The sequence below is a fragment of the Electrophorus electricus genome, chromosome 14 (assembly GCF_041902795.1).
Source record: "Electrophorus electricus isolate QZ-2024a chromosome 14, ASM4190279v1, whole genome shotgun sequence".
NCBI lineage: Eukaryota > Metazoa > Chordata > Actinopteri > Gymnotiformes > Gymnotidae > Electrophorus > Electrophorus electricus.
The window spans coordinates 5,167,970-5,187,000 of NC_137510.1; the positions used below are offsets into that span (position 1 = coordinate 5,167,970).

The 19,031-nt window shown below is 45.3% G+C and overlaps 1 protein-coding gene across 4 annotated transcripts; it reads left to right on the top strand.

Annotated features, from left to right (window-relative positions):
• The first annotated feature begins 1,007 nt into the window (after positions 1-1,007).
• rhbdl1 (rhomboid, veinlet-like 1 (Drosophila)) lies at positions 1,008-18,940 on the top strand. Of its 4 annotated transcripts, none has more exons than XM_027024785.3 (9): positions 1,008-2,087; positions 2,375-2,440; positions 6,509-6,667; positions 8,043-8,267; positions 8,462-8,610; positions 11,541-11,653; positions 13,124-13,224; positions 15,122-15,182; positions 15,824-18,940. In XM_027024785.3, exons 2-9 carry the CDS (start codon positions 2,408-2,410, stop codon positions 16,093-16,095), a joined length of 1,113 nt encoding a protein of 370 aa, XP_026880586.1. In that variant the 5' UTR covers positions 1,008-2,087; positions 2,375-2,407; the 3' UTR covers positions 16,096-18,940. The 4 variants fall into 4 exon arrangements, with proteins under 4 accessions (XP_026880586.1, XP_081552549.1, XP_026880585.1 ...); XM_081696423.1 differs by having other exon boundaries at positions 1,008-1,680; XM_027024784.3 differs by lacking the exon at positions 2,375-2,440 and having other exon boundaries at positions 1,008-1,680.
• Positions 18,941-19,031: the final 91 nt, after the last annotated feature.

The following is a 19,031-nucleotide window of genomic DNA, read 5'->3' on the forward strand; positions in this document are numbered from 1 at the left end:
ATATTAAGAGCAGCTCCAGTTCTAAAACTTCCAGTGAAGACTCCCCAGCAGAGAAAAGCCTTTAAAATGCATTGCATTTATAGGAGCTTAGTCTCATTTTTGAAATGACATTAGAAGAAATATTTATGGAAGACAAAACAAATTACAAAAATATGCTTGTCCTACATTTATTCCTTCTGTGTTCCAAAATAGTTTTTCCAAGAAAATTCCATGTAACTCCATATTTGCTTATAGACCAATTTCCCACCAAACCAATCATTAACTTTCGACCCGCTGCAGAGATTAATCTAAAGTGGTTGCAAAAACATATGTCCAAGCATTAGTCCAAAACATGCAGTGATGATTGTGTTTGCTGTGCATATTTCAGTGGTGTTTGCTGATGTGGATTTTTTATTAAGTCCTTAATGCTTGGATGTGGAAAACGTGAATTTTGGGACGACTTGGAACAATTTTCAGATTTGCCAAATATTAAAGACCATGGGTATGGTTTATTTGTGTCTTATTGGTTGTTTACAAAATAAATTCATGTAAAATACACAGACAGCGCTCCCATTCCAAACAGCACAGAGCAGTGTTCAGATATTTTAGATTGCTTGGAAGCCATTGGTCAGGAGGAATGTTGTCGGTGCATTTGGCGGGCAGCTGGACCAAACCCCAGCTGCACAGATGACTTTCTTCAGGGACTCAGCAACTGTGGAAGAGGCGGAGTTTCATGGTTATGCCTATCTTTCTGTCTGCCACAGTTATTTTGGGGTCTAAGGCATGAGGAAGAGATTGCTAACCAAATCAGTACCAAGGATACAGTGCATCTTGGTGTGTACTGTGTATCCTTGCGTCTGCGTGCGTGTGTCTTGCAGTGTGTCTGGACTCCTGCAGTGTAGAGTCAAAGCTGCAGCCTTTTTGACACGCCCCCTCTGCTCTTATTGGCTAACACCCACCGTCTCCCTCCCCTTCCTCATTAGTATTCAGATAGTGCAGTCTGAGAGAAGGACAGAGAGAAAAAGAGAAATAGGGAGTGAGAGAGGGAAGAGAGAGAGATTTACACATTTACATGTAGGCAGAGGCAGACACACACGCGGCAAGACGGAGGAAGAGAACGCAACGTGAGAGAAAGAAGGGGGACAGTAAAAGAGGGTTGGAGGGAAGAGATCCAGGGCTGGATGGTGCCTTCTGGAAAGAGGGGGAAGAAGAGGGCTACTCTCGTAGTTACGTCGTGTGGAAGCGCTCCTACAGTAGAGGCAGAAAGAGCGGGAGAGGGAGAGGGAGAGGGAGAGAGAGGGAGAGAAAGAGGAGGTGAGAAAGAGAGATCTAGAGGTGCTTGTGGTTGACTGGAGCTCCAGCACTCTGTCCTGGATTTCCCCCCAGCAAGCTGTTGTGTGTGGGCTACAGGCACAGCGAATCCCTCTGCTGACTGGAGGAGACCCCGTGAATACTACTACAGCTCCTGTGTTTGTGTGCGTGTGTGTGTGTGTGTGTGTTTGTGTATGTGAGGGGGTGTGTACCGCCCTCATAGGTGCCAAGCCGACTAGGGCGCGCAGCCGGGTGTGAGTGTGAGCATGTGTATGGGTGTGTGAGTGTGTGTATGCAGGCGTGTGTGTGTGTCTTTCTCGTCGCGGCGGTTGGAGAAGCAGGGCCCAGTATATGGATAGGAGCTCTCTGTTTCAGCTCATTCAAGAGCAGGTAAGCACCATGGGGTTGCTATGGTTACACATTTCCTACACTGCGCGGGTCTTCCTGCATGTATTTCTAGAACGACAGTGATGGAGGGGTGCAGAGAAGGACAGCCAGAGAGGGCACAGTGGCTCCGATGAGTGAATGAGAAATAGAGGTGCGCATGCGTGACGCGAACGCCCCATCCGAGAGACAGTGCACTGACAGGTCGTTGCCCTGCGTGCGCTGCGTTACGTTCCCGTCCGTCCGGGCAGGACTACGATAGGGCGCGCTAGCAGCGTCTCGCTATTATCGACACGCAGCCCGTCTGCTGCGCGCGCCGCCTGGCTTAGGCGTGCATGGCTGGGGCTCGCGCTCAGGGAGAGGACCGCGTCAGCGATCGCGAGAGCCATCCTGTTTCACGCACCTGGCTTCAGGTAGCGGCAGAGCACCTCAAACCGGATTTAACTTGCTTTTAGGTTTTTTAATTAATTAATGTATTTATTTATTTATTTATTTATTTATCTATCTATCTATTTATTTATTTATTTATTTATTTATTTATTTATATTTCAAATGAGTGCTGGCCAGACTGTTTGACCACCTTCCTGTTGCTTGAAGGCCGTTGATTCACTACGGACAGCTCGGGTGTAGAGTTCACAAGTCTGAAGGCAGACTGTCTCCAGGACTGTGTTTGTGTGTGTGTGTGTGTGTGATGTCCAAGGAGCTTTAAGTAGCTACAGGATGGATCAGACTGATGGAAGGATCAGACACCTCTCTGTTTATCAAAGTAAGAGCACGACAACACGCACACAGAGGAAGATGTTTCTGATATTTAAACAGTACCAGCGGTAATGGTAATGTTACAGTGGTAATGTTAGTGTTTGGAGGTGTGTGTGTGTGAGAGAGAGAGAGAGAGAGAGCGAGAGAGAGAGAGAGAGAGAGAGAGAGAGAGAGGGAGTAGTGTCTGGTCTGATTTGCTGGTCTGGTGTTGAAAGACGATAACGTTGATTGATGGATAGAGTAGCATACCATTTGATTTGAAGATGGCGATAAAATTGCTATTCCTGAGGTTAAGGGTCAAATAAGACTCATCATTTAGCGATATATGTGTGTGTGCGTGTGTATGTAAACATGAGTGTGTGAATCGCTCGTGTGCTAGAACAGTCTGTTTTGTCGGAGTAGTGTGGGTGAGCACCATATGCAATAGTGTGGAGCGAGTATGTGTGATTCAAGCGCGACGCAGTAATGTCGGCGATACCGTGGGTGTATGCCCTTGTATACAGCAATGAACGAGGTGATTTGGGAAACTGTGTGTCATGGGGGGCTGCTGTCTCACTATATCTGAGTTTTCCACTGCAGAAAGCAGTGCTGAGCTCAGGTTATTCCTGACTGTAAAGCACACACGCGCACACACACACACACACACACACACTGACACTCTCCATGCTGCCCTGTATTGCTGAGATAAGCTGAGGAGATGGTCACTTATATGGAAAGTAGACACATGAGCCTCCATCTGGGTATATAATCACACCAACACCTAGAACCAGTATGAACCAATATGGAGGCAGCTGTCAGTGGTGGATACTGTAGTCCAAAGAGGAAAGATGGCTGTTTGGTTAGTTGCTGATGGCATGGATTCACATTCACACAGCACAGCCAACAATTTTATTCATCTAATGACTTCTCCATGGCTTCTTTCACCTTTATGGCATCTTACTTTCACCTTTATAGCACTTGACTTTTACCTTTATGGTACTTTCACCTTTATGGCACCTTATGGCACCTTTATGGCACCTTACTTTCACCTTTACGGGATCTAAATGATTAATTTGCTTTACATCGCTAACAGCAAAGCCATTCGGTCAGCGGCTAGTGTCATTTCTCTCCACAGGGCGACTTTGAGAAATGCTCACTGCTTAGTGGTTAAGGTTCTTGACTTGTAATTGGAAGGTTGCTGGTTCAAGCCCCACCACTGTTAAGTTGCTGCTGTTGGGCCCCTGAGCAAGACCCTTAACCTTCAATTGCTCAAGTTGTACTCACTCATAATTGTAAGTTGCTTTGGATAAAAGTGTCAGGTAAATGTGAAATGTGTCCACATTTCTCCTTCTCTAAGAAAAGTGATGCTTTGTACAACAGGCCAGCTATGGCTTGTTGGAGATGCATTAGGACAGTTAAGAAGGAGTACTGGGGTCCTCTGTTTTTATAGGTCTAGAAGAATTGTGTATAGATATAGAAGAGTTGTGTATAGGACTAGAAGAGTTGTGTAGAGCGTGCTCTGTCGACTGAAATTGATCCATTCAAACTGAATAATAAGAACTATAGGTAAGAGGTAAGAAAGGTACAGAGAGAGAGATAGACCACTGCTTGTTTAGGTACCTACCATCAGTGTAGCGAGAGAATGAGGGTGAGGGAAAAAGATGACTCCTCCACTGACCCAGAATTCCTTGCTGTAGAAGTAGGATGTCTCTGGTCACTGAGGGGAAGGCCATAGGGGATGAACAAACCACTCCAAATGAAACGTTTCTTACAGCATGCTCTGATCAGTTTCGCACTCCTTTTAACTTAGTATTGTGAGTATCGTAGTAGAACACTGTGTTGAAGCTCAGAATACTGCATTCAATACTTTGAGTATACTCAAAATATTCTTTTAAAGCCCACACAACACACTATTAATGTAAGTAGTCCAAAAGTAGTCCAGTAATATGCAAATAACTATGCACTGACTCACATGTTCCTCTACACATAATCTCAATTTTAGTCACGAGTCATTTGTACAATGGCAATGGTAAACACTCAGGCCCTGCTTCCTGTTTAGTGCTGCACTCATAACAAAATAAAAGCCCCAATATTGTTTAGCTACTAAAGCACTTCAATAATGGCTACCAGAGTACCATGCTATTACTTAGACATTCTGATCGGCCTCCCTGTTCTGAGGTAGGCTAGGTCTAGTGTTGCCCCACTAAACGTCTACTACCTTTTCTGCTAATCAGACTGCAGCTGCATGCTGTTGATTTTATTCCTGCCATGCTCATGCATGCACACTTCGGAGAGCAGACCTCCCTTGCCGTTTCGGGGTGATGTGTGACGGTGTGGGGTGGTAGCCTGCTGGAGTGAAAGGCGGAGCTCCAACAGTGATCTGTAGCAGCACAATCCCAGGGGTCAGCGTCACAATCCCGGGGGTCAGCGTCACACTCCTAGGAGTCTGAACCACAATCCCGGGGGTCGGAGCCACACTCCCAGGGGTCAGAGCCACACTCCCGGGTGGACACGGTCACAATCCCTGGGGTCAGTGCCACGTCACTAGTGTGTCACTGTGTCTTTAGCTAGCGTGTTGATATATATCAGTTTGTGGATGGTCTGGTGTAGTGCATGCTTGCACTTGCCTTCTCTTTTTCTCTCTCTCTCTCACTCACACACACACACACACACACACACACACACACACACACACACACACACAAGTAAATGCTAGGAGGAAAAAGAGGATAACAGAGTTATCATTCACTCCCCCGCCGGGGAACCACTCGCCCTCACTGGTTTAATCTCTGCCTCTCTCGCTTGCTTTCAGTCTTCCTCTTACCGATCAGACCAGATCTTTAATTACACTTTCTGAATCATTAATTCTGCTACATTTTCCCGCTTCTCTTTTGTTCCTCTGTTTTTAACCATGTTGCCCCCCACCCCCCAACACCTCCTCTGTGGGTGACACATTGGTTGCCTGTTACCTGTAACCATGGCGACACTGCTGCATGTCTGCGTTGAATCCCTTCACTAAATGCTTCCCTCATTCTCCGTCATCCCTCACTCCATCCCTCACTCGTTTGCCCAACTCCCTCACTTCAGTACCAAACCTCTTGTCCTTCTGATGGCCTGCTGCAATTTCTCTTCTTTCACTAGTCCCTGTTTTCTCCCTGTTTTCATTCATTCATTCATTCGTTCGTTCATTCATTCCCTTCTTTGAGTCCTACTCCATCTTACTTTACTTTGCCAACATATGGTGACAAAAAAATCAAACACAGATACACACAACCACACACTTGCACAAACAAATCCATGCGCAGAGACGCAGGCCTATGAATTCAAAATAGTGAACTACGTGCTCTTCATGACTGCTCTGTTCAAGAAGTGTTCCAGGTGCTCACTTAGTTACTAACAGATTAACTCTCTCATACTGTAATCTTCAATGCGGCTTGGCTACTGTGGATGTGTGTGTGTGTGTGTGTGTGTGTGTGAGACTCTTTGCTGCTCCAGTTTTATCACTAAAGCTTAAACTCCCATCCAACACAGAACACTCTGTGTGTTCTTAAATAGCAAACATCTGCTGGTTATTATTCTATCTTTCTGGAGAAAGCTGTTTTGAAAGGCCTTTGAAGATCTCTCTCTCTCTCTTTCTCTCTCTCTCACACACACACACACACACACACCCACACACACACACACATTTCATGGTATGCTGCATATGTCTTTTTTTGAACAAACCTTTTTTTTTTTTTGCTAAAGCATGAATAAATTAAAATCCACAGTTACCACAGTTGCATCATTCCATAGTCATTCCATGTATCTGTGTAAGGGATTGTGACAGTGGCACCTTTAATTTTATGAATGGGAGCATTTCTTTTCTGTGTGTTTTGATAAGCGGATGACACGTCCAACCCCCCCCCCCCGCGCCTCAGATGTTCCCACTGATTGTGGATTGATTTCACCCTCCGTTTCAGAGTGAAACCACGTGTGAACCAGACATTGCAGATTCACCTAATGGAACTGAATACTCATTCTGTTCTCCTGTGCGTGCATGTGCGTGCATGTGCGTGCGTGTGTGTGTGTGTGTGTGTGTGTGTGTGTGTGTGTGTAGCTGGACCCTGAGCAGACTGGTTTCATCGCGGTGGAGAACTTCACCAGTCTGGCACAGCAGCATGAGCTGCAGCTGGACCCCACCAAGCTGGACATGCTACTCGCACTGGTGCAGAGCGACCAGCATGGCCACGTGTGCTACCAGGAGCTCATTGAGCTGGTGAGGAACACATGCGCGCACACACACACACTATAGCAACCTGCATGGCCAAGTGTACCAGCAGGAGCAAATACACATGCACATACGCACACATGCATATACACAGAGGAATGCACGTTCACATGCATGCGTATGTATTCAGGGACACATGTGCACACACACATGCACTTGATCCCGCACCAAGAGAGTAACATTGCAATATGTGTACATGTGCTGATGCCACACATACTCACTTGTCACATATTCACATTCATTCATGTGAATAAACCCATAAATGCACACAAAAAACATACAAACGTGTAATGTATAAACACTGAGTCACGCAATGAGTTTTATGTACACGCACAAAGACACACACACACACTCGCTCTCAGTCTCTTTCTCTCTTCCATTCTCTGTTCCTCCCTCGGTCTTTCTGACACTGAGGGTGTTAGATTTTTTGGTACAGAGCATTCAATTCAATTCAGTTTTGCCTCAGGCTGGTAACACACTGACACGCACACGCACACTGGATTTCCTGGAGCGTATTGCTGAAACACAGAGTTCATGCCACTATGATGATCGGAGCGTGTTCTGGCGGAAATGCAGAAGAAAGGGGGGAGAAGTTCCATTTGATCCGGATGAAATGTTGAGCAAATATATATGGGTCAGTGGAGAAAGAGAGAGCAGAGCCTGGGTAAAGAGACCATGACAGAGACAAAGAGAGACAGAGAGACAGAGAGGGGAAAAAAAACACAACTGGTATTTGTATCCTTTCATGTGGACTTCCTTCTGTTCATCATTCACTGATCTTTAAGCCCATGAGTCTGAGATGAGGTTCAGCCACAGGGTTTGTGCATGTAGGTGTGTGTGTGCGCGCATGTGTATGCTGTGTGTGTGCGTTTGTGTGTGTTTAGATATTTTAAGAGAGCATTTCCTGCTTTTCCATTTTAGCTAATATATGTGGAGCAGTGTGACACTGCTTGCTTATCACAGCTTTCCAGACACACGTACACACAATGTGTGTGTAACTGGGAGCCTCCAAGTGTTGAAGTAACTTTGAGAATATTCATGTTTAGTTATATAGTTTGACTATAAATAGCTCCATAAACTACATCTCCCAGCATGTAGTGCTCTACTTCCCAGGTGACGCATTGTTCCATAGAGAGCTGGGCTAAAAGAATCTCCACCAGATTTAGAGAAGACTGTGTGGGCGTGTGACAGAGAGAGAGAGAGAGACAGAGACACACACATTTAGTCTTTGACTGCAAAACAGATAGAACAAAGAGAACTTTGATCTAAATGGAGTGAGAATTGTTTATACCACAAATATAACAGTACAGTGAGACCAGTCAACAGGTCCTATTCTCCCTCTCTCTCTACCTCCTCCTCTCAGCTAAGCAGCAAGCGCTCCAGCAGTTTCCGCCGTGCCATCGCCAATGGCCGACGCACGCTGCAGCGAGAGATCCTATTGGACGAGACGGGCCTGGGTGTGTACAAACGCTTTGTACGCTACGTCGCATACGAGATCTTGCCTTGCGAGACAGACCGCCGCTGGTACTTCCATCAGAACCGGCTGTGCCCACCTCCAGTATTTATGGCCATCATCACCATCGTGCAGGTATAGATGTGCAGACACACACACACACACACACACACACACACACACCAACTTCTTATCAGACTGCTTTATACCTTGAGACATAATGGACTAACTGTGTGTGTGTGTGTGTGTGTGTGTGTGTGTGTGTGTGTGTGTGTGTGTATGTATGTGTATGTATGTGTATGTATGTATGTATGTATGTATTGGGACAGATTGTGGTGTTTATGTGTTATGGAGTAAGGCTGAATAAGTGGGTTCTACAGACGTATCAGCCAGAATTTATGAAGAGCCCACTGGTCTACCACCCAGGACACAGAACACAGGTCTGGAGATTCCTCAGCTACATGTTCATGCATGTTGGGTAAGACCATGCACAAACACACACACACACACACACACACACACACACACACACGCACACACACACACACACACATTTACATTTAATCTTGTCTAGAATGACTTAAATAATGATTAGTTCTCTCCGTGGGACATATCCTTATGCTAGGATATTAGTTCACACACACCTCACACGCAAACCTCACAGCCAACTTACATGTACACCATAGCCAACTCACATGTGCTTATGTATTTCCACTATTGTTTCTGTCACACAAACCAATTCTTCTTCTAGATAAGATGTACAGTGCAACAGCTAAATGCACTCAGTCAGGACACCCTAGTCTGGAAATGTGTTTAACATTTGGTAGTGGTCCAAACCAAGGTGCTTTATCCAATTTCATCAGAAACGGCTTTGGCCTGTAACCGACTATACCTCTGATGCAAACGAAGAGGGCGATCAATATTATTGACTAGAATGTGCTGAGATTAGAAACAGTGTTCCTTTTGGGGGGGGTTTATCATCAATTTTGGATCCCAGTATTGCTTTTGCAATGTGTCCAACACCAGACGCAAGAACAGCTTTAGGACTGCTGGGATTTTTATTTATTTATTTGTTTGTTTTTATAGTTTAATGTCTTGCTTCACTGCCTTGTCTTCTGCTCGAAAGGCAGCTGAGGTAGATCATTATTTTCGGTCTGTGTTGTTGTTGTTTCCGGCGTGGCTCTTGTAACCCCTCTCCTGATTCTCGTGCTTCATGCGGTCGTGCTGCTGTATCAGGCTGAAAACACCACCCTGCTCACACACCCACCCACACGCACAGCCTGCCACTCTGAAGCTCACTGGCTGCTCCCTCCATCTCTCCCTCTGGCCCCTGCCTGCACCGCTGGGCGGATCGCTGGCGTGCTCCGCTGGTGTTACTGTCTGACCACTGCGGTCATGGGATCGGTTTTGCACTCGTTGCCCGAGTTCATTAGCCCAGTCACCGTCGTGTGTTTGCCAGTTTGGACAGTGCTCGTGTGTGTGTGTGTGTGTCTGCTTGTGCGAGTGTGAGAAAGAACAAGCACTCCGGCTGCTCTTAAAATGATTTTAAACGGATCTTGATGGAGCTATCGTTCTCTGGGTGCTGGAAGGAGAACCAGCTCTTCACCTTCACAGCAGTTCCTCTGGGCTCTCCTTCATATGAGTGGCAATAAACATAATATATACAGTATTATGAGGTACGAGCTGTTGGGTTGCCTGCGGTCTGTTAAGACAAGATAACAAGGTCAAATCAGCGCCAACTTTATAAAAGGCAGCTGAACCACACAGGTAGAACTGAGCCGGCAGCATTCTCCTCCAGGTGGAGTGAATTATCTCACGGAGTTGGGTGGCTGGTGGCACCTCTGTCCTCCCAAGGCGGTAATCCCATCGCCCCAGTGGAAGAGACCGTTAATGTTGAAAGCTGGGTTCCACTGTCACAGTGTTTTAACGTCTTTCAGTGCGACACAGTCAAAGACATGCCTAGTAGTAGGAGACCACACATTGGAGAAGTAGAGCGTGCTGGCGTTTTGGATTAAAGGGAAAGAAAACACAGTGGTCATTTGCAGACATGCGATCAGGGCTCCCGGCTAGCCCAAGGCCACGCGGGTGGGAAAGACTTCACTGAAGAGCTGAAGTCAGCAAACCGCACCCTGACATACTGTAAGAGTTCTGCGCGTCCATATGTTCGAGGGTGGTGCGAAGCGTGAGCGAGAGTAAGCGCGAACGACAGCAACATGGAGAAGTAACGTCTTCCACAGAACAGCGGCAGGTCTGGCGACAGCGGTCTCACTCGCACGCGCTTTCTTTCTTTCTCACACACACACACACACACACACACACACACACACACACACACACACACACACACACACACACACAAAACCCATGTCTGAACCTCATCCCTGGCAAGGACAATGTAACCACAAATGCAAGAATATTCAACAGAGCAGCTTGGATTTCGCTGGCAGCAGCGTCCGTAGCAGTCAGAGACGGTTAAAAAAAAAAACCCAGATAAATAAATAAAATAAAATAAATAAATAAATAGAATGACTATGCGCGCTGACAGAGCTGTCAGGCTGCGCGCGCGTTGGGCTGTCTTACAGTCGAAGGTAGCTGCTGTGTCGGGCGTCCGCTTTCGTTCGAGCGCTGCTCTTAAAGGTGAACTCCTCCGGCGCGCCGTGGGCTTTAAGAGCTGCTTCTGTGTTCAGTCGCAGCAGTGAGGTGTCAGTAGTGATGGCATCCCTGTGTGTGTTCCAGCAGAAAGTATCCTTCATTTTGTGCAGTAAATTGTCATCAGTTTTGGGGAAAATGCCCTTGAAATAGGTCAACAATGAAATGAATTTTAATTAAATCAAATGGAATTTTTAAAAAAAAAAACCTCAGATGTCCTGTTTGTGATTAATTAATTTCGGTTAATTACATCTCCTTTTTAAATAGGGACTGTAGACGGATTGATTATATTATGCCGTCTGAGCCCTGCCGTTACTTGAAATAAATGCCTTTGAAGATGGTTTAGGGCGTTTATCCAAATGACATCAAACTATGCTTTTAAAGCAAGTTTCAAATTTACAGAGATAACAGTCATGAAGATTATATGCTCTTTCTTTGATATGAAAGACAACAATGGCATATTTAGTGCAGCATAAAAACAGACAGATAGAGGGAATATCTTTTGGCAGAATGGAAGAGAATACCCTGACCTCAATTTGAATACTAGTGTATCACACTAAACACGTGCACGCAAACACATAAACATATTCACGCACAAACGCAAGCACACGCGCGCGCACACACACCCCTGCCCTGTCCTACATAGCTTACAGACGTCTTGCTTTTTTCTGTGTAATCTACAAAGGCCTCATGCTTACACAGCATGTCTGTGTGTGTGTGTGTGTGTGTGTGTGTGTGTGTGTTTGTTTGTGTGAGCAGGTTGGAACAGTTGGGTTTTAATGCACTCCTCCAGTTGATGATTGGTGTTCCTCTGGAGATGGTGCATGGAATCCTGAGAATCAGCCTTCTCTACATGGCAGGAGTGGTAGCAGGTGAGTGAGTGTGTGTGTGTGTGTGTGTGTGTGTGTGTGTGTGTGTGTGTGTGTGTGTGTGTGTGTAAGTAAGAGTACAACATGCTATCCTTACTCTATGACTAAATTCTATTTAAAAGATGACATCATATTTATGACCTGTAGGTGAATGGATGATCATCAAAAATCTATCCACAAACACACACACAGATGTACTTGTAAAGCTTAGCTGTGTACTGGTGCAGTCTGATGCTGATGGGTGTGTGTGTGGCATGAGCAGAGAGCAGAACAGTGGATTACCATAATCAAGCCTCACCCAAGGTCATCTTGGTCTACTCATGAAACACATACAAAGACACACACATGCGCACGCACGCACGCACACACACACACACACACACACACACACGAATTTACACACTTCCTCTGCCCTGTACGAGAGCGAAAGGAAGAGAAAGAGTGTGAGAGAAAGAGAGAGAGAGAGAGAGAGAGAGATGGAGGAAAGAATCGAAAATCAGGGTACTGATATTTGCATACAGCAGCAGGAACACACAGCACACCGTGGGTGTTATAGACAAACTGTCTGACACACACACACAGCACACTGTGGGTGTTATAGACAAGTTGTCTGATATACACGTACTCACACACATATACACACACATCTATGTCAATATGTAATTATCTGAGCTGAATGGTGTGTGAGGTCCTATGCAGGTATTTACTATACAGTGCATTTGGGAGGGATCTGCTGGTCTAAGTTGGCAATCTTTGTTTTATTTGTTAAATGCTACCACACGCTACACCTGTACACGTTTTGAAGCACTTCAGCCAAGGCAAAAATAAACGGAAAATGATGATGAGAAATAATGTCTCCTTCAGCAGCACATCTAAAGTGGCCTTCTTGTGGTTGTTGCTATGGTTGGTTCATTGTTGGTGCGTTGTTGCTGTGGTTGTTGTTTTGTGCTCTCAAATGACACATCTGCTCTCCATAAATGTACTGCAGGCTACCACACAAACACTCAATGGGACAATACTTGCAGACTTTGTTGCTATAGTAACCATTATAACCATTAATTGGCATGACTGTGTTTATCACATTGGTCAACCAGAGAGATACAATGAGCTTCATCTTTGTTTTTTGATGTCCAAAAAACAAAAGGTGTGTGTGTGTGTGTGTGACATAGAATGCGCTCTCACTCTCTCTCTCACTCTCTCTCCATCATCTCTCTCTCTCTCTCACTCTCTCTCGCCTTCATCGTCTCTCTGTCTCTCTCTCACTCTCTCTCACTCTCTCTCCATCATCTCTCTGTCTCTTTCTCATTCTCTCTCTCTCTCTCTCATTCTCTCTCGCCTTCATCGTCTCTCTGTCTCTCTCTCACTCTCTCTCTCACTCTCCCTCCATCATCTCTCTGTCTCTTTCTCACTCTCTCTCGCCTTCATCGTCTCTCTGTCTCTCCCTCATCCCCTTCTGTCCATTTGCCTCCCCAGGTTCTCTTACAGTCTCTATAACTGATATGAGAGCTCCAGTGGTCGGCGGCTCTGGGGGAGTCTATGCGCTCTGCTCTGCACATCTCGCCAACGTCGTCATGGTAACCCACATAACTGCCGCTATGGCTACGGCCCATATGTCTCAAAATGAATGGAGAGGAAATACAAGAGAGAGTGAGAAGTGGCGAAGGATGGAGAAAGAGAGAGAGAGAGAGAGAGAGAAGAAGGGCAGGGTGGGGCAGTGAGAGAGCAAGTCAGAGAGAGAGACAGAGATGGGGAGACAGAGAGAGAAAGACGGAGACAGTGAGGGAAATGGAGAGAAACTGAGACAGACATAGGAAGACAGAGAGACAGATAGAGAGAGAGAGAGTCAATGAAACAGGGAGACAGAGAGAGAAAGACAGGGAGACAGATTGAGATAATGGATGTGTTTTTGTTTGCTTTCAACCTGTTTCCCTGGAGACCACACTATTATTTTCACAACACACACACTATTCTGGCATGTACAGAGTGCTGTGAAAAATATTTGCTTTTACCTATGTTTTTCTTTTTTCCCAGCTTGTTATATTGGTGCCACCAAATGTCACATTTATACATATGATTGTTAATAATGAGCCTGACATACTCTAGATGTACAGGCAGTGGAATGTCATTGAATCACACACAAACATAAGAGTGAAATGAAACGAATAATTCAGTTATCAACCAAATATTGGTTTTTACATGCAGTGATCCGGTGTAAATGTCATTTAAAACAGGCTCTTCTAACTGTTATGTTTGTGTGTGTGTGTGTGTGTGATGATCATTTCCTTTTTCACATCAAAAACCGCACCCAAACATTAGTTCCAGGTCACTGTCTCTAACCTGCACCTGGGTGGCGTTAGCCACGCCCTCTGCACACACAATCATTGTGTGTTTTGACCCTGTGCCCTGTAGCACATCTCCGTTTCAATGTTACGAACCTAACCTTGCCTGCCTAATACTATGGCTACTGTTGTCTAGCAACTGAATACTTTCCCTATGTGATGTAAGGATGTGAAAGTCAGTCTGTCATATGCGTCGACATTAGCTTGGGGAGCCACCGAGAAATCAGCTTACCTCTAAGTCAGCATTGGCTTCCCTGCTCCGATGGCAGGTGGCCAGTACCTCCGCTTGTCTCACTACCCGGGTAATCCGTTCAGTTTTGTTTTTATTTAAAATTCTAATTAGTGGAGGCAAAAAACAAACCCCATATAAAATCTAATCGCCGGGAAGGAGATTCCGAATGTACCAGGAGGAAAAGAGAAAAGTCCCCGTCTCCCCACACGCCAAAAACCTCGAATCATTCTCGTCCCTGTACTCTTATATAGCTCACAGGGGAATCAAATCATGAGCTTCAGGTACGTGACTGAATAAAGTGCTATTCCCCGAATAAGTCAGTCCCTAACCACATGACCAGAACCTAGTCTAACCTCCTGAAGGTCAAGCACCAGTACACTACCCAGAATCTTTCCTTTGTAACGTTTGCCTTTTTGCACTTCATGGACTGAATTACATACACTGGTAAACTGCATGTTTTGGGTTTACCTTCCATGCACACTAACATACAACTACTCCTACAGAACTTGGATGTGTGGAGGACCAAAGGGCTTCAGGTCATTCACAGTCCCTTTTTGGTCACTTTATGCCTTTCTGCTGTGTTTCAGACTCCATCTGTTTGTCAATGCTTACCAGGGTACAATATTTCAGATTGACAAAAATGTACGTGACACAGCAGGAAAATACATTTCACAGCACTGTCTGTACTTCATGGCATTTAATAGCGCACTGTCTGCTCTCCTATACTCTATACGTGTGTTGGTATGTGTTCTGTGTTAGTCTGTGTGTGTTGATATGTTTCCTGTGCTAGGAGAGGTCAAACATATAGGATTAGCTGACTTTAGCTGATTTGTCCTCTGAGTAGTAGAGTGAACCCCCTACCTATGAACTTCTGTGTGTGTGTGTGTGTGTGTGTTTCAGAACTGGGCTGGGATGAAGTGTCCGTATAAACTATTGCGGATGGTCCTTGCTCTGGTCTGCAGTGAGTGTCATCTGCTACATTCCTTAAACTCCAGCAGTCGGCCAGAGGAACGAAGCAGTAGCTTATCAGCCTTTTTTGTTGTCGGTCACACATGAAAGTCAGTGGTGAGCACGCTCGGTGCTGAGAGCATCATACATGTGCCACACGTTCTGCGTGTTGCAGTCACTTCTCACATAAAGGCCTTTTCCTCTCCTGTAATGTTTTTTCATTGACGTCAGTGACTGCAGGTTTGGATGCACCAAACTGCACGCAAGCTGTTTTACTGCCCCTCACCTCTCCGCCCTTGAACAGGACATTCTATCCATGGTTCCTCAGCCTCCGTCTCCTCCCCCGGGTCTCTTACCGCAGAGTGACTGAACCCTTAGGACTCATTTGATTGAAGGATTTTGGCACAAAGCACAGTTTGTCAGAGTCAATAGGAGTGTATACCATTAGCTCTTATAGTACACCACCAGACTAGTACACAAAGCCACTGTAAACTGTGAAAAGCTCTTCCTCTAATTTCATCCACTTTCTTCTTTTCTGTCTCTTCTTCTCTCCCTACCTCTCTCCCCCTCCATCCCTTTCTCTGTTCTCTCCCTGTACATCCTTCCTCCATTCTGTTCCCTTCTCTCTCTTCCTGTCCACACCCCGGGCTGCAGTGAGTTCTGAGGTGGGCCGGGCGGTGTGGCTTCGCTTCTCTCCTCCCCTCCCGTCGTCGGGGCCGCAACCCAGTTTCATGGCGCACCTGTCCGGGGCGGTGGTGGGCATCAGTATGGGCCTCCTGATCCTGCGCAGCTATGAGGAGTCTCTCCACAAGCAGTGCTCCTGGTGGGTCCTCGTCTTCTCCTTCATCACCTTCCTCCTCTTCGCCATTTTCTGGAACATCTTTGCCTATGAGCTGCTGGACGTTCAGATCCCGCCTCCGCCATGATGACGTGCCGCCTTGCAGCCCCGCCCCCTCCCTCGGATGACACGACTACGTTCCGTCTGGCTGTGAACGGCCACGCCTTTTCAGGAGCCGGATTATTTTGCCTGCCACGACCATTTTTGTTAGAGGTTCTGCACCATTCTACTCCACTCGTCCAAGAGCGGAGGGATGAATAAAACGGGACGTGAGAGTGTGAATGCACAACTTTCAGAAGTGATACTACCACCCGTTCACCCCACCTTACTCAAATATTCTGAACGGACTATGTCTAAACCCGGAAAGGAAGATGTGAACGGACTCTAAAAACACTACAGGGCAAAAAAAGTTTCTTCTTTCTTTCTGTTACTGGGTATCTTATACACTCCCATACACTCTATCAAATTTCATTTTTATGTGTTTTTTTCTCAGAAGAAAAACGACGATTTCAAATGGTGCATAAATGTAATTTTCTCTTATGGATCCTGCTGTTCTGGTACTTTGGAAACCTGAAAGGAAATATAGTTTGACATGCTTTCTGACCTTCTGCTGCACACACACACACACACACATGCACACAAACATACACAATCACACACACAAACATACACAGACAGATAATCACACACACAAACACACATGCACAGAAAAACACAAGCACACATTATAGCTGTGAGTGTGGAGTCAAAGGTCAGCTTTTCATGTGTGAACCTTTGCCCTTCGATTTCCTGCCTATTGCAGGTGCATGGATGAGGTCAAAAAGTCAGAAGGTCAAGTCTGTGATGCCTTTAATATAGGTTGAGACCACTGAAGCCAGACTGATTCCCACAGTAACCGTTGCCTTGGTTACCGTTGTGCAGTTGCTATGGTAACTGTTGTTAAGGTGTGATATTTACACCGCCTACTGCCCCCCCCAAAGAAAAAACAACAACAACAACAAAACCAAAACAATTGGCAACTGATCAAAGCAACTAATACTTCATCTGTGTTGCAGTTTCTGTGCTTTCTCTTCCCCATTTCCCACTCGGAACTCAGCTGAAGTATTTCAGTCAACTAATGATCCTCTCAGAGAAGAAACCTACAAACACACTACAATGGGCATTTTCTGATTCACTAATCAAAGTAAGTTGGTTTAAAATTCTGCAGTGCCAAGTAATCATTCGCTAAGCTGCTATATCAAATTGTATATTCAATACTGAATATCTTTATTTTTGTTTACGTTCCTAGAGCTTTGCTGGGGGGTGGGGTGGGCTGTAACATGGGGCGGCATTGCCAGAGGACTGATTTCTGATCTTTTCTGAAAAGCACGACAATGTTTCTGACCAATATATGTGTGGTGTTGTGAATTTTTGTGCCATATGTTTATATTGGTACCTCTGTTCATTCAGCTCATCTTCCTGTGCTTGCGGCTTCTGTTAGCTGTTCACACACGCACACACACTGGTTAGCTGTTCTCACACACACACACACAAACTTCTGATAACTGCTCTCACACGCCCACACACACAAACACACACACTTCTGTTAGATGTTCTCACACACACTTGTTAGCTGTTCTCTCTCTCTCACACACACACACACACTTTTTTAGCTGTTCCCATCCAAGCAAGAAATAGTTATGTGAATAATATTAAGTAGTTATGTTAAAACAGTGCAACACCTAACATGCACACATGCACACAAACACACACGCTCTTTCACAACGGCTGAATCCTTTGAAATCCATATCAATTGCATCAATTGAATGAATTGCAACAAACACTGGTTCATATCTGGTACATCTACACCTTGTCTTGTGGATGACCTTCCCACTATATGGCTCTGTTCCAGTTCAGATGAAACACATTAAATCCTTCTCCCTGTTCCCAGTGACACACTTACTACACAGAATTGTCTCTGTACAAGGTGAAAGACAATTCTTTCTGACTTGTAATATAACAATAACAAAACACAATACATGATCAGCTATTTTGGAAATTTTAGATTCATTACGAGTCTTTGTGAGCACCAGCCAATGTGTTATTCTTATCTCAGTTATTCTGATTAAGAGTGATTACAGTTGGTTTAAATGATGTAAATTATCTTAAAGTATGCTGACAGAAAACCCTGCAGGACATGTAGCACCCCTTTCATTTACTGACCGGAGTTAAATGTTAAATTGATTTATTCAAGCGACTTGTGTCATTCACCAGCTGTACAGGCAAGAGAAACTTTTCAGAAAATGTCGCTGATGTCCAGAAAATGTTGTTCAGATGTTTCAGAAAAGACCTGGTGTTCAATTTGCCGAGAGAAGACAGGAGCTATGGTCAGCACTTTCTGAAGGCGTCCCCTAAGCTGCCAGAGCTGGAGCACGCAGCTAATGCAAAAAAAGAGCATTTAATGCCTTGTTTTGGCCACATGGCTCATGAACACTGGAATCAGAAATGCTCAGGAAATTGGAAGGTCACTGTTCTTGGCAGATGCATGATCTGAAAGGCGTTCTCTTCAGGGGTTTCGCTTGCATTCAGGAACATGCACCATACCTGATGTAAACATTGACAACAAAGCAGCTTGATTGTAGCTTGGAGGTAACTGGGATCCGACACAGCAGGAAGCATTCTCTGTGACACAGTCCAACACTTAGCTACCGCGTGCAACATCTGAAAGTTACATCTTAAATATCACTGCCTTAGTGGCTTTTCCCACAGCGGCTGAATGGCTAACCAACTGTGAATGGGAGCTGATCTGGAAGTGGTTTGGTGCTTGGTGTACAAATAGAGGAGTGGTTTTTGGGTGCATAGGTTATTTGCTGTTACACATCATGTGTGCACTAGCACGTGCACGCGTGTGTGTTATGGTGAGTTTTGTGTTGCTGTCGACTTGCTGAGGACAGTTACAGGCAAAAGGATCAAATGATTCATCTCAGATGAAGATGCAAAGAAGACAAATAGTCAAGGGAATACAAGACAGAGTAGAACCAGGAG

Bases quoted from the DNA above. Each gene is read 5' to 3' on its own strand.
- rhbdl1 (XM_027024784.3), top strand. From the start codon at position 1,642: ATGGATAGGAGCTCTCTGTTTCAGCTCATTCAAGAGCAG. The intron at 1,681-6,508 runs GTAAGCACCATG...GTGTGTGTGTAG, and splicing joins TTCAGCTCATTCAAGAGCAG to CTGGACCCTGAGCAGACTGG. The intron at 13,225-15,121 runs GTAACCCACATA...TGTGTGTTTCAG, and splicing joins ATCTCGCCAACGTCGTCATG to AACTGGGCTGGGATGAAGTG.